The following is a 15138-nucleotide window of genomic DNA, read 5'->3' as shown; positions in this document are numbered from 1 at the left end:
CCCGGAGCGAAATCTTGATTTGATTGTAGACCGTAGATGTCACGGCTTGGATGCCTTGGCACGCAGTACTGTGAGTGCGCGTTTAGCAAGAAAGACATTTGAGCGTGAGCAAATGGACTCCATTTGTTCTCTGAAGTTGTCAGCTACACCAGGCAGGTCACGCACAACGGTGAAGAGCAATTTCCCAAACCGCACACTCTTCTCCAAACCGACTACATTCTTTTCCAGCGCCAACACCACAAGGCGCGCTGCGTCTTCCTCATTTTTGCATTTCCCCAGTAAAGCTTCCACTACGCGAATGCCATCCTCCCCCCACGTCGCCTCGCACCATGCGCGAAGCCCCTTCAAAGCGCCAGCAGGCGCAACTACGGGCGCCGTCCTCACCAAGACTTCCGCCACGGCGCCACTGACCGGCGACTCCTCCGCACAAACGCGGTACAGCCGCACGGCCACGCGCCAATGGCGCTCCGCAAACGCCACGAGCGCCTGCATCGCATCGCGCGGCGCCGGTGTCTTGAGCTGCTTCACATACGGCACGACCAGTGTGTCCATGATGTCCGCGGCCAGCACGGGACCGGCGGGCTGCATCAGGGCCGTCACGACCGGCGCCAGGACAGAGGCCAGCGAGTCGTCCGCCGCGATGAGCGACAGAAGCGAGCGCGCCGCCCCCGAGCGACAGATAAGCGAAACGGCCTCCGCCGGCGGCGCGGCGTGGGCAGACGTCGTCGCCCAGGTTCGCACTGCATGCGCGGCGGCTTGCTCTTCGGGCGACGCAGCGGGGGGGCTGGCCTCCGTCGCGGGGGCACGCTTTTGGGGTTGGGGGCGGCTCGTGGCCGCTTTTTCAGGGGTCCCTGGTGACGCGGCCTCCACAGCGGGCGCCTTCCGACCGCCGCCCTCTTCCGCTACGACTCTGCTCTCGTCCTCGCTCTCGCCCTGGTCCCGCGCGTCCTCTCCGCCCATGCCGTCTGGCTCCCCTCCCGCCACTTGGCGTGCGTGCTGGGCATCACCGAAGAATCGGCGGTCCTCCTCGGTCTCCGGCCACGCCTCCCAGCCCGTCTCGCGCACGCCATCGACGACGACGCCCAGCGCGCGACGCACGGCACGCGCGTTCTGCTGCGCGTGGTCCGACAGGTCGGCGAAGGCGTGCGGTAACGGCGCGCGGTTGAGCGTCGGCACGGGGATGTCGGCCGCTAGCTCGATGGCGTGCGAGGTTGTGCGCGCGCGCAGGATGCGCGCCCACGAGGTCGCGGGAGGCATGCTCGGGGCTGGCGGCGGAGGAAGGATGCGGATGGGAGAAGCGGATCAACCAAGGGATTTGTTTATCGAAGGTTGTCCTTGCTGTGCTCATGGGGCGAGCGCTTGTGCACGTGGACACGTGTGTGCTAAGCGAGTGATTTACGTCGACGTGTCCACGTGGCAATGGATGTGTTGTGGTGCAGCTTGCATGCACATGCCAATCTCTCCGGCCTCCCTTCCACTTCAATTCGACCCACAAAAAGCCTTTTCTGGAGAGAGGCTTGTCATTTCTTGTGTCAACCTGTACGTGTACCTCCCTCGCTAACACCCTGCCTCGTCTCCATCGCGAGGCTCCAAATGTCCACCTCAATTCTCAACATCGCACGCAGCATCGCGGCCCGCGCCACGGCCGCGGGCCGCGTGCGGACGCTACCGGCCGGTCCATCCGTGCGGCTACGCCGCCTATGCACGTCGTCGCCCACGCCCTCCCAACATCGCACGCCTCCCTCATCGTCCGCCCCTCCGCCCCCGCGCGAAGGCCCAACCGCCTCGCCGGGCTCCTCGTCGCAAAAGCCGTCGCCGAAGCGCTCGCGCTACGAGGGCTACTACGTGCAGCGCGCGGGCGACGGCGCATCCTCGGGGGCCAAGCCGGGCGGGGCGGGCGGCGGCCCGGGCAAGAACGCAGGTCCGGCCGGGTGGGAGAAGCTGCTGCCGTACGTGTTCGGCGCGGGCGTGCTGGCGAGCTACGGCCTGTTCGCGCGCCGCGGCGCCAACGAGACGTCGCCCACGGCGTCCGGCTCGGACGCCCCCGCGTCGCAGGCCGCGCCCGCGGACGGCCGCGAGGTCAGCTGGAAGGCGTTCCGGAGCGAGGCCCTCGCGGCGAGGAAGGTGTCCAAGATCGAGGTGGTTAACGGACAGGTCGCTAACGTTTACTTCAAGGACGACTTGTTCAGGCCCAAGATGCGGTTTAATATTGGGTCGGTGGATACGCTGGAGAGGAAGCTAGAGCAGGCGCAGGATGATTTGGGTATCGAGCCGCATGAGTACGTCCCGGTCGTGTACTCGGACGATGCCGCGTTTTCGAGGATGCTGCTCGACTGGATTCCCACGCTGGGCTTTGTGGCCGTGTATGCGCTGCTGGCGAGGAGGATGAGCGGGGGCGTTGGCGGAGGAGCCCAAAGGGGGAGTGGAGGCGGGAAATCCCCGTTTTCCGGCGGCTTTGGCGGGATGAGGCCGGGGTCGGGGCCCTTCGGAGGGGCAGGCGGAGGGGGTGGGCCAGCGGGCGGGATTTTCAATGTCGGTAAGGCCAATGCTACAGTTCTCAACTCGGAGAACAATAAGGTCGACATCACCTTTGCCGATGTCGCTGGGCTTAACGAGGCCAAGGAAGAGATCATGGAGTTTGTGCAGTACTTGAAAAAGCCGGACAAGTACAAGGAGCTTGGCGCAAAGATCCCCAAAGGGGCCCTCATGTATGGACCACCGGGGACGGGTAAGACGCTGCTGGCAAAGGCGACAGCGGGGGAGGCCGGGGTGCCGTTTCTGACGATGTCAGGGTCGGATTTCATGGAGATGTTTGTAGGTGTTGGGCCTAGTCGCGTGCGCGATTTGTTTGCACAGGCAAGGTCGATGACGCCGTGCATCATCTTTTTGGATGAGATCGACGCTATCGGAAGGAAGAGGGGGCGCGGAGGGTTTGCAGGAGGTAATGATGAGAGGGAGAATACTCTCAACCAGTTGCTTGTTGAAATGGATGGGTTTGCGAGCAACAGCGGCGTCGTGGTCCTGGCAGGAACAAACAGAGCGGACGTGCTTGATCCGGCCCTGCTGCGTCCGGGGCGGTTTGACAGGCAGATCGTCATAGACCCTCCCGACATATCTGGACGTCGCGATATCTTTAACGTTCACTTGCGCAAGATTCAGGTTGCTGATCCGCCGGGCAAGGACGAAATTGCGAAGCAGATGTCTACTCGTACTCCTGGCTTTGCAGGGGCTGACATCGCGAATGTTTGCAATGAGGCTGCCCTCATTGCTGCGAGAAGCAACAAGGAAGCAGTTGAAGCTGAGGATTTCGAGGCATCGATTGATCGCGTTATCGGGGGACTGGAAAAGAAGAACATGGTCATGAGCCCAGAAGAGAAGAAGACAGTTGCGTACCACGAGGCCGGCCATGCCGTCGCCGGGTGGTTTCTGGAGCATGCCATGCCGCTGCTAAAAGTTAGCATCATCCCGCGCGGGAGCGCAGCGCTTGGGTACGCGCAGTATCAACCTTTGGAGCGATACTTGGTGTCGAAGGAGGCGCTGATCGACCAAATGTGCATGACGCTTGCTGGGCGCGCTTCGGAGGAGATTTTTTTTGATAGTGTGACGACAGGTGCATCCGACGATTTCAACAAGGTTACTCGCATGGCGTACCAGAGCGTATCCGAATGGGGCTTGGGTGATACAGTCCGTAATCTGGCATTTCCGGGTGCGGGCAGTGGGGACGGCGATGACGGGTTTTACCGGCCTTACTCTGACCGGACAGCGAGACGAATCGATGAGGAAGTTCGAGAAATGGTTTCCGAAGCTTACATTCGCACTAAACAACTCCTTCTTGATAGGAAAGAGGATGTGGAGAAAGTGGCGCTGTTGTTGTTGGAGAGGGAGGCTATTGGGGCTGAAGATATGATTCGCATGCTCGGCAAGCGTCCCTACGGTGCAGATCGAAGTACCTATGATGAGATTCTCGAAGACGCTAAAAAGCTGGATGCGGACGACAACGATGCGAGCAATGTTGGTGAGGCTGGGGTCAGCCCCAGCGCGGCGTAGCTGTTTGCACGGTTGCGCAGCTTGACACACTAAAGACGATCGTATCTGCCGAGGAAAACGGGTATTTGTGAAGGAGCCTGTTGATGTACCGTAAAGTAAAAACTTTAATAACTTTAATAACTTAAGACCATTCGAACCGATGAGTTGCCGTACCTCTTCGGAAACAAAACTGCGCATTCTTACAAGCAAAAAGGGCCATCCCCGCATGCTAAGTCACAGTGCACTTATCCCGCTGCGACACCCCGCCACTCTTCCTCGATGAAGCAAGCCTCCGACCACTCTTACCCTTCCTCAGCGCTGTCAACCACACCTCATCCAAGCCAGCTTCCCCCTCTTCCATCACGACGACGTCGCCATTCTGCAGCACGTCCGGCGGCAGGTCCTTAAGCGGCGTGATATACGGGAGCAAATTGACCCCACTCACGCCTCTCTTAACCGCGTACAAGCCATACCGAATACCCTCTGCCGGCGCGGGAATCGCTTTAACGTCACGTGTCAAAATGTCCACGACGCGCCCCGCCGAGTGCCGCCTGCTAAAGTAGACATACCGCGGCGGCAGCCCCGCCTTGCGCGGAAAGAAGAGCGCGACGTGCACGCGGTCCTCCACCTCAACCTTCGGATCGCCAACCGGGGTGGCGGGCGTATTCGAAAAGTCGGTGCGGATAGTTGTGCTGCCCTGCGCGCCAGCCGAGCTTGTCCTTTGCGGGGCTGGTGCCGGGGCGGGCTGGGCCTTGCGGAAGAATCGGGACGGCGACTTCCTCGCGGACGACGCGCGGGCCGCGGCCGCACGTCCCGGTGCGCGCGCGAGCGGGATGCCGAACGGGTTGACTCCCGGCTGCGCGGGGCGCTGGGCGGCGCACGCGTGGTCGGCCTCGTGGCGGTGGGCGAGGCAGAAGGCGCGGCGGCAGGCGGGGCACGTGGTGGCGACGGCGTCGCGCACGCGGCAGTCGCCGAAGGCGCAGGGCGGGTTCGTGCGCACGGGCTTGGGGCAGCCCAGAGAGATGTGACGCGAGACGGCAGCATCCGGCGTGGAGCCGGCGGGCACGGGGACGGGTTGGGAGCACGCCGGGCAGGTGGGGACCGAGCGTACAGGCTCTGTGCATCGGTGCGATGCGGGTAGGTGGTGGTCGTTGCAGAAGGTCCGCGAGCAGGACGGACATGTGATCGGCAGGAAGTCTAGGTGCCGGCAGGACTGCAGGGCACAGCGAGCGCCGAGGCCTTCGATCTCCATGGTGGGGGGGGGGGGGGGGGGGGACAGTCCTTATTCCGGGAGGGGAGGGGATTGGGGGAGGGGATGGGGGAGGGCTTATGTGGTGGTGGGAACTGGAAAAGTGGAGGGTTATTGAGGTGAGGACGGTGACGTTGAGAAGAATCTGGAACTGCCAGAGGAACCGTTGCAACCCTTGGTGAGTGACGCAGCGTATTGTTGTTGGATGGTGCCACGGACACATTGCTGGCGGAGAAACCTCACCTTCTGTCAGCGCTGTAAGATCGCGCTCACCGAACACTGAGGAGCACAAAAGAACACGTGTCCACTTTGCCACTATGCCACGTGTTAATGCTGCAGTACAATCTGTCACGGCGCGGCAGGAACCTGGGCCCCAGATCCGATCTCCTCCCATCCTAACCAGAAACTTCCTTGGTTAACGCCTCTGCCAACTCAACCCCTTCGCCAACGCAACTCCCCCCAACTTTGCGTCACCTTTGCATCACCTTCCGCTCCTACTGCCGCGCCATGGAGCCCGCCTTCGCCCCCTCGCTCGCGCTAGCCACGCGTACGGCGCGTCTAGCGCTGCGTCCGCTGCTCACGCGGCCGCGCCCGCGCCGCTTGCCGCGCCCGCGTCCGCCGCGCCGCGTCGCATGCACGACGGCCCACCCGGCGCCGCGAGTGTCGGCGCTGCCGGCCACTTCCCCGCAGGGGAAGTGGATGACGTCGAACGAGATACGGAACGCCTTCCTGTCGTTCTACGCGGCCCGCGCGCACTCCGTCGTCCCCAGCGCGTCCCTCGTCCCGGACGACCCTACAATTATGCTCACCATTGCGGGAATGGTCCCTTTCAAGCCCGTCTTCATGGGAGCTGTGTCGCGTCCGGACGTCCCGCGTGCGACCAGTAGTCAGAAGTGTATAAGGACGAATGATATCGAGAATGTCGGCGTTACGAAGAGGCACCACACGTTCTTTGAGATGCTCGGCAACTTCTCGTTTGGGGACTACTTCAAGAAGGACGCTATTCGATGGGCATGGCAGTTGCTCACGGAGGTCTATGAGATTCCGCCTGACCGCCTCGCTGTTAGCGTGTACGAGCGGGACGACGAGGCGCTTGCGATATGGAGGGACGACGTCGGCGTCCCAGAGGCCCGCATCCAACGTCTGGGGGATGAGGACAATTTTTGGGCCTCAGGTCCCACAGGGCCGTGCGGGCCGTGCTCGGAGATTTACTTTGACTTTGAGCCGGCGTCGGACGCTCCCGTCGATCTGCAGGACGATGTCCGTTTTATCGAGCTGTACAACCTCGTCTTCATGCAGTACTCGAGAGACGTCGGGGGGAACCTAACCCCCCTGGCCGCGAAGAACATCGACACGGGCATGGGGCTGGAGCGCATGGCCCAGGTGCTGCAGCGCGTGGATAACAACTACGAGACCGATTTGATCCTGCCCATCATGCAGACCGTGGCCGCCCTGGTGGACACCACGTTTGAAACCGCCGCCGAGAAGGAGAAGACCTCGCTCAAGGTTGTGGGCGATCATCTGCGCGCCGTCTCGCATCTCATCGCGGACGGCGTACGCCCGAGCAACATCGGCCGAGGCTACATCGTGCGCCGCTTGATTCGCCGGGTCGTGCGCCACGCGAGGTTACTCGGCATCGAGGGCCCTTTCACGACCGACGTGCTGCCGGTCGTGGCCGAGCTGGCGCGCGACGCGGGGCTCCCCGGCGTGCACGACAAACTGGCCGAGGTCACCACGGAAATCGAGCGCGAGGAGGTCCGCTTTCTAGCCACGCTCGAGCGCGGGGAGGACTGTCTGGCGGACGTGTTGGCTGACATGAAGGCCGCGAAGAAGGAGGTCGTCTCGGGGGAGGATGCCTTCGAGTTGTATGATACCTTCGGCTTCCCGCTCGAGCTTACCGAGGAGATTGCGGCGGAGAACGGCTTCACGGTCGACACGGACGCGTTTGAGGTGTGCATGACAAAGCAGCGGAATCGCGCCCGCGCGGCGAGGGAGAGCGGCTCTTTCAACGTCGGCTCGAATGCCCTGCTTGCGGCAGCGGCCGCGGCGGCGGGCCCGACGAGCTTTGAGGGGTATAGCACCACGAGTCTGGACGGCTCCACGGTCACGGCTTTAGTGGTTGAAGGCGCGGATGGAAACGCGGACGAGGCGCGCCAAGGAGACCGGGTGAGTGTTTTGTTGCGGCAATCTCCGTTTTACGCCGAGGGCGGAGGACAGGTTGGCGATACGGGGATTTTGAGGGCGCCAGGTGGTGTCGTAAGGGTTTCTGATACTAGAAGGGAAGGTGGAGCTTACGTTCACGTCGGGGAGGTTGTTGACGGTCTCGTTAGCGTCGGTGATGTTGTCCATGCGTCTGTGGACGCGACTGGTCGGCGACGTATCATGGCACATCATACCGCAACTCATTTACTTCAAGCGGCGCTCAAGCAAGTCATTCCAGACGGCGGGATCTCGCAGGCGGGTTCGCTTGTTGATGTCGATCGCCTACGGTTTGATTTCAATTGCCCTCGCGCCGTGACGCAGGACGAGCTTCAGAATGTTGAGAATATAATTAATGGGTGGATTGCGGATGCTCATGACACTGAAGTTGCCGTTATGAGCCTGGACGAAGCGAAGAAGGCAGGTGCAGTGGCAATGTTCGGTGAAAAGTATGACGCTACCAAAGTGCGGGTAGTCGATATTCCAGGAGTGAGCATGGAGTTGTGTGGTGGAACACATGTGCAAAACACAGCAGACATTGGACTTTTCAAGATTGTAAGTGAAGCAGGGCCGAGTTCTGGAGTGAGACGGATCGAGGCCATTTGCGGCGCTGCCGTGATGCCATATCTGACAGTGCGAGATGCAGCCGTTCGGCAATTGAGTACCTCTCTCAAGGCACGCCCAGAAGAGCTTGCTGCAAGGGTGTCCACCCTTCAAGAAGACTTGAGAGCAAGAAGTAAGGAATTGGAAGTTGCGCGGGCTGAATTGGCTGTGGCTAAAGCAATGAGCCTCGTCAACGAGGCCGAATCAGTGGGTAACAACTCGTTTATTGTTGCCCAATTGGAAGGAACCGTTTCTTCTGACAGTTTGAAGGCGGCTGTGGAGAGTTTGGGGAACTCGCTTGGCGAAACGGGCGTCGTTATGCTTGCCTGTGAAAACTCTGGAAAGGTTTCCTTTGCGGCGAGTGTTGGAAAACAGGCTCAGAAGCAAGGCATTCTGGCCGGGAAACTGGTCGGGAGCGTGGCAAAATTATGTGGAGGGGGAGGAGGAGGTCGTCCCAACTTTGCTCAAGCGGGTGGGCGAGATGCGACAAAACTTAGTGCAGCACTTGACATGGGAGCAGAGTTGATACGAGAGTCCTTTTCTTCGTGAGTGTTTTTGGATTAACCTCGGGTTAGGGACCGCACTCATTACTTCGGGGAGCTTACTTGGGTTCCTGCTCCCCGGGTTGTCAGTGCATTTCCTTGCCTTAGCTTGATGCGGTGTAAGACAGCTCTGGGCATCAGATGTTCGAAACCCGCTCCTTGACTGCAGAAGGCCAGGGGGCCCTTAAAACATGAACAGACTGTAGAAAGACTATATTTATTCTGACCAAAAGTTAGTTGGCGCCCGCAGCCGTGCTATCCGGTTCAACGTTCCCCGTTTTCGCGGGTATACGTGCATCCCCATGCTTGGCATGGAATTCCTTTGCCCAGCGGTCCACCTCTGCTTGCTTTAAAGTTGGGTTCTTCCCGAGCGGCTTTTGCTTCTTCTTTTCCCGTGAAAAGTCCCCAAACATCGTAAAGAAATTCCACCACCTATCGCTCCATGGCTTCAGTTCATTCTTCCACAACGCCTCGACCATTGCCTTCGGCATCTCACGCATGTACTGCTGTTCGAAACGACCTTGCGCGTGCATGTTCGAAGGTGGCGTCGGGTAGTACTTCACAAATCCTTTCCGGATCGTTGACAACTCGTCAGAAGTCATTCTAGTCCAAAGATGCTCCGGATACCGAGTTGCTTTCTTCTTCTTGACCGGAAGCGCTTCGACGACAATGCTCATGGTCTGGCTCCCACCCTGGGACGGACTGCATGCATCCCCATCTGTCTCTTCCTCATCCTCACTAGGAGTCCTCGTTCGATCTCTTTGCAATTCAACTTCATTGGCCGTATTGGCGCGAATGGCCCCCTTACGAGGAGAGGCTCTCGACTGGGATAGAGACACCTTTCGCGCACCTGTTGCTTTCCTGGGGCTCAGACCAACTGTTTTCTTTCGCTTCACCTCCGGTTTGCGCGTTCTATCCGCAGCTCGTAAACCTTTTTGTGGGGCTGTCTTCTGGCACGGAAAGAAGTCATCGTCAGAGTTCTCACTTTCAGAGTCGTAATCCCATTTTTTCTTGGGCACACCAACATCCTCGTCAAATACTGAGCGCTGCCGTGTCAGGGATTGTCTCTTTGGTCTTTCGTCGACTCTCTTCACTCTGCTACCCGTTTCTCTGCGGTCGATCTCGTCGAAGACTGAAGCGCCTCTGGCCTGCAATACCTCATCTTCATCATCATCGGAAAACAAGTTGGGAACCTTGGACTTTTCCCGCGTGTTTCCGTCTATGTCAGCGAATACGGATTCCTGGCTCGCCACAACCGCCCTCCTCTTCTTTTTTGTCCCAACACTCACTTCATCCTTCCCTCTTCCCGTCGGCCTCCCCCTTCGTTTCGGTGCCCTTTCTGCGGGACCGCTGTCTTTGACTGTAGACGCAACTGCCTCGGAAGCCTGACGACCCTTCGCACTACGAGACTGCTTCTTGCGGGTACGAGACGCCTCCCGTTCTCCATCGGGACTATCGAGGCGCAGTTTCCCGACAGCCTTTGGTCCTCCCCTTCCCGTTTTTGAGACAAGAGCCAACGCGGCTTCCGACTGCCGCAACAAGATTCCAGGGGCATCACGCGCGCCCATGGGAATATCATCAGGAATAGATGCGGTGTCATCAGGGCTGGCTTCGGACGGTTCGCGGTCGACAGTAACAGGTTTTTGCTCTGTCGTGTTAAGAGGCACGCCAGAACGCAGGGTGGGATTAAATACCTTCCGCAAAGCTTTGAGCCTTGGCGACCGGCGGGAACAAGGCGTGGCATGCTGCACGTTCGCAGCTGCCAGCCCCTTTCCCTGTACTACATGTCGTGCAGAGAGAGCCACGTCGGTTGAGGCTCTCCTCGGCATTGGTATTGGTATCGATGCAGCGTTCCTTGACGGTAGTGCAAGCCCGTTTCGAAGGGCGCTCTCCGTGCTTTGTCTGGAATCAAGTACATCGCCAAGGGCCAGTGAGCTGCTCGAAGGCATGGTCCCTTCCGCCCCAACCAGCCGTTTCATCGATATTTCACTGCCCGAAAACTGACCATCTCCAACCGCACGGAAACCAATCATATCACTCTGCAAATGTTGTGGCATGTGCAACTCTGTCAAAATGCATCCCGTCGCCCTCCTCTCAAAAGCACGGTCCAGCCCAGCGGCGCGAGGGCTTTCGCCTTCGATCGTATGCACGCTCTCCATGGTTGCCCTGTGCACCAAGTCCACGCCTACCTCAGCCTCTCCCCGCCCCTCCAGCGCCATCGCACCCGACCCCACAATCCCCACTGACGCCGACCGCTCGTCCCGCCTCCCCGGCGCCGCCGCTGCCGTTGGCGCCGAGTAACGACCAGTCCCGCTCGTTTCCGGCACCGCCTGGTTGCCGTAGCTCAGCGGACCGTCGCTCACCACCGCTAGCTCCGCGCCTTGCCCCCGTGCCGCGTGTGCAGACATGCCCGACAGACCGTGCCGCGCAGAGACAACGGAGGGGTGCACGGGCGGCACCGGGAAAATGGCTGCCGCAGATGTGGAGGGTTCGGCAACTGGGAGTTGCGTGTGCGTGTACGCTTCTGGTGCATATACAAAGTCGTCGGTGCTCGCTCCATAGTTATAGCCGCCCCAATGCTGTGCGGGATACCCCTGCGACGCGTACGTATAATCGTAGGCGGATCCCGCCGTGGGCGGCGTGCTTGCGTATGGCATACCCGCAGCGGGTGCGTAGTTGTGGCCGCCTTGTGCAGGATGCAAAGCAATGTAATGTGGATGATAGTCTGATTGGGGATTGGGATACATGTACCCGTGCATAGAGGCGGCATGCGAGGGCGAGGGCGCATAGGCGCCCGCGTGGAGGTGCTCATCGGCGTGATACTGGCGCAGCGCGCCAGACCAGAACGGGTGCGGATGCGACGACGGGTGCGTCGGCGGGCAAGCCGAGTTTTGCGCGGTGTATGCGTGGGCGGGCGGGTCGGGAGGGATCCGGGTAGGGGTGAAATCGGGCGCGGCCGGGCCGGGCGGCGGGTCGTTTAGTAGCCCAATGGCGGCGGATAGGCCTGCGGGTGGGCTCGGGAGTGAGGCCGCGAACGGATCGGGCCCCACGGGGTCGGCCATGGGGAGGATGTGCGCGGATGCGCAGCGGGTGTGGGAAGGGTGACGAGTGGCAGGGGGAGGAAGGTGCGACGGACGGGACGGGGATGTGAGAGGGTGACGGTGGGTTACAATCGTGCGATGGGAGGTTTTGTTTCAGGGGCATTCAACGTTCTGATTGCATGCGTTTCAGCGAGGCAGATTTCCCGCCAAAACGGTCCGGTCGTTGAAAAAGGATTTCACGTTCACCTTGACATCTGCAAAGTCCACCGTTGGTTGCAACCCTCTCCGCACGAACCGCGGCAGCTTCTCCCGCACCCGCTCCCGAGTAAACCGCTTATCCATCAAGAGCACAGCTGCAAAGTCCGCCCGATGCCGCACCACGCGTCCGACACACTGATTCACAACCGTCATGCACTCATTTTCCAGAAACTCCACCCGCCGCTCGCTCCCCATCATCCCCATCCTCTCCTTCACTTCAACCCTTCTCGCGTCGCCGAACGGCATGCCCACCACTACTACCGCCCTTCCCAGCTCGTCTGCAAAGTTAATCCCCTCGCTCAACCTTCCGCCCATCACGGCTGCCAGCACGGCCCCTCTTCCCGCGTCCGCCCGTATTGTACCCCGGTACTCATCGAATGCCCCGCTTTCCCCCCGCGCCTCCGAGAAAAACGGCTTTTTTGCTCGCAACCGCCCGAGCATCCCACTCCGTTCCCACGCCATCCTTGCCTGCCGAAGCGTTTCGTAAGATGCGAAGAACACCACAACTCCCCCCGGTATCTCTCCTAGCAACGTCTCTAGCGCACGGCCCAACTCGTCGAAAGGCGCAGACGTCTGCCGCGTTTTGTGCGTGAACTCGAGAACCGCCCCCGTGGGACCTGTTGCGCAGATCCGCGTCAGCACGTGGTCGGCGGGGACCACGTGCTCACACTCCAGCTCCGTAGTTCGTCGATGCAATAACTGCGAGAGCAGTGCATCCTTGATGGCGCTGCGTGGGCTTAACGTCCCGCCGAGTAGTAGAATAGCACGTGCTCTGCCGACGTTCGCGGAAAATAAGTCACCCGGCTCCGTGACAAAGTACTTGAAACGCGCGACCGCGTCCAGCCCGAGCTGGCTTTCTTCGAAACTTGAGCCAGAGAGTGTCCCAGCTTCTCGCGCATCTCTTCTGTACGGATAGAGAGCGACTCGCCCGTAGCTTGGGCAATCAGCTACATTCTGGATGAAGTTTTGGAACGAGGAAATGCTTTGCTTTGCCCGACGCTGCTCCGTCACTGCAACGTCGGCCTCCTGAGATCCACTCTTCCCATCGAATTTAACCCCAAATTCTTCCCCGCTATCAACAAAACCGTGCAGCTTCTTAGCGAGATTCGACTCCTCCATGTACGCCACCAGGACAAAGAGATTGATATTGTCAACGCCTGCATCGAAAAGCAACGCAGCCGGATGCACAACCTTAGGCGCCGGCAACTTGTCTTTCCCTTTCTCATCTCTTCTCCCAGGCAACATTCCCAAGAGCCCCTCTCCCAACGCCACGAGCTGTCGCAAGTTGAACAGATTCCTCGCAGAAAACCTTTTCTCGTACCGGTGAACATACGCCTTCACAGCAGCGATAGTCTGCACCAACCTACCCCGGGTTAACACGCTCGAATGCAAATCGCACACGGTATTGACAATGTTATGCGCCTCGTCAAACACGACAACAGTATTGTCATCAACCTCAATCCCCAAACTCTCCCTCGTCTTCGCGTGAAGCACCGCAGAGTACGGAACGGCAATCACATCAACGTCGCCCGTCTCGAGCGCGGCCCTCGTGGCAAAATACGGACACGCACCTAAACTCTTGCCCGCCTTTCCGAGCTCCTCGATGGATTGCATGTGCACCAATGCGCGGTCCCGTAGCACGGCCTCCGCCTCTGCGTTCTTGTACTCACAGCGATTGCGGCTCCGCTTCCGCCTGCCCGCGGTTGTCTCTGACGGAGCTTCCGTCAGCTCGCGACAGCGCTCCGATATAGCTGCCGAAGACTCCAGCGCTCGTACTTCCTCATTAATGCAGAACTGCTTCCGCGAACCAAACGGCATCACGCTCAACGGTAGCTCAAAATCGCCCTCGATCTGCTCCTTGGTCAGCGTTGGCAGGCTCAAGCTGATCCCATTTCCCTGCGCCCCCAGCACCGCAGGCGGACAAAACGTTGTTTTCCGAAGCTCTTCCAAAAATTGGGTCAGCTGGGTATGTGTCCTCGTAGCGAACACAATACGGGCCGCCTTGACCTTGCGGTGTACCCTCGGCACATCCATCTCCTCCCCTTCGTCATCTGAGAAGAGCGGGTCGTCCTCCCCATAAACGCATCGCCTTCCCTTTCTCAAGTTAGTCCCGCGCGGTCTCTCGGTGGCCCGTTTCACGCGCTGGCGGTACGCGTCCTTCCGACGATGCAGTTCCTCTTGAACGTCCCGTCCTTCGCGAGCCTTACTCTGCTCGGTGATCCAAGACGGCTCGTCTGTTGAGTTGGCAGCCTCTTCCGAAACAGGGAGACGGTTCTGTTGTAACCAGGTTAGCGAGGCGCAGATGATGGAAAGGGTCTTGCCGGTGCCTGTGGGCGACTCGAGCAGGGCAATGTGGCGATCTGTGATAGCGGAATGGATGGCCGTCATCAGCTCAGTTTGGACCGAGTAAGGCGTGCCGGGAAAGCTGAATTTTGGAGAAGCCATTCTGCTAGGATCTTAAGCCTAGGTGCGGAGACGGATTCACACATTCCACGGAGAAATGAAAAGGGGGACGAGGGTGAAGGATAGGGGGTAGGGAGAGCGAAGCAACTGGCAGAGTCGAAGAGAAACAGGTGACGGATGCATCGGGGTTCTTGTTCTTGGGCGTTTCCCGCTAAAAAGTGTTGACATAGCCAGCAGGGCGAGATTTCGAATCATCCAATTATGTCATGTTTTTGCAGGTCATGTCTCTACACGTGAATTGCAAGGGTACAGGTCAAAAATGTATAAATTAAATTGAACATTTAAAAGCTATCTTGGCAACTATTTCCTTAACGTACTTGTTCTCGGAAATAACATCTTGCAGGAGACCGGGATAGCAGCCTTGAATGCGCAGAAAGATTAAAACGTACTCCCTAAAATGTATTGCAGATTGAGTGCCTAGCTGCCCTTTTAAATTGGCGTTTTGCTTTCGAAGTTGTTTTACATGCAGTTTAAAGGTGGTTTAAAAAAGCTTCTTTTCCAGACATATCTAAAAACGACCAGGAAGAACATGCAATTCTCATAAAGCTCTTTCTGGTCGCAAGGTAAAATTCAATTAAGGTGGCGGAGATATATTTTTCCTTCTTATCGAGAAAGCGCAAGTCAAGAAAAAAAATAAATCGAACAGTGTCCTCATATGAGGACAACGGTCCGAGACACACCAGTGTCCTAAAGACAACTCTTTAAAGTAGACATGTAAATGGACGTCGCAACCACTCTTCAACACATCTTTCCCTAT

General features: G+C 59.0%; 5 protein-coding genes; 2 read left to right on the top strand and 3 right to left on the bottom strand.

The window, feature by feature from the left end:
- Window positions 1-39: 39 nt before the first annotated feature.
- On the bottom strand, window positions 40-492 carry CHC_T00003279001 (hypothetical protein). Its single transcript, XM_005714395.1, has one exon. The coding sequence runs from the start codon at window positions 490-492 to the stop codon at window positions 40-42; it is 453 nt and encodes a 150-aa protein (XP_005714452.1).
- A 1704-nt stretch (window positions 493-2196) lies between these two features.
- On the top strand, window positions 2197-4164 carry CHC_T00009342001 (Partial ftsH2). XM_005714394.1 is given in 3 exon segments: window positions 2197-2363; window positions 2469-4047; window positions 4048-4164. The coding sequence occupies 2 exon segments, from the start codon at window positions 2197-2199 to the stop codon at window positions 4045-4047; spliced, it is 1746 nt and encodes a 581-aa protein (XP_005714451.1). The 3' UTR covers window positions 4048-4164.
- A 1810-nt stretch (window positions 4165-5974) lies between these two features.
- Window positions 5975-8845, top strand: CHC_T00009548001 (alanine--tRNA ligase (chloroplast)). The gene is made up of 3 exons (XM_005714393.1): window positions 5975-7361; window positions 7437-8598; window positions 8797-8845. The coding sequence occupies exons 1-3, from the start codon at window positions 5975-5977 to the stop codon at window positions 8843-8845; spliced, it is 2598 nt and encodes an 865-aa protein (XP_005714450.1).
- A 7-nt stretch (window positions 8846-8852) lies between these two features.
- On the bottom strand, window positions 8853-10598 carry CHC_T00003278001 (hypothetical protein). The gene has a single exon (XM_005714392.1). It carries the CDS (start codon window positions 10596-10598, stop codon window positions 8853-8855), a length of 1746 nt encoding a protein of 581 aa, XP_005714449.1.
- Window positions 10599-11846: 1248 nt separating this feature from the next.
- CHC_T00003277001 (hypothetical protein) lies at window positions 11847-14363 on the bottom strand. Its single transcript, XM_005714391.1, has one exon. It carries the CDS (start codon window positions 14361-14363, stop codon window positions 11847-11849), a length of 2517 nt encoding a protein of 838 aa, XP_005714448.1.
- Window positions 14364-15138: the final 775 nt, after the last annotated feature.

This window comes from Chondrus crispus, genomic scaffold, assembly GCF_000350225.1.
Source record: "Chondrus crispus Stackhouse genomic scaffold, scaffold_183, whole genome shotgun sequence".
Classification (NCBI taxonomy): Eukaryota; Rhodophyta; class Florideophyceae; order Gigartinales; family Gigartinaceae; genus Chondrus; species Chondrus crispus.
This window is presented reverse-complemented; position numbering and strand designations above follow the sequence as displayed.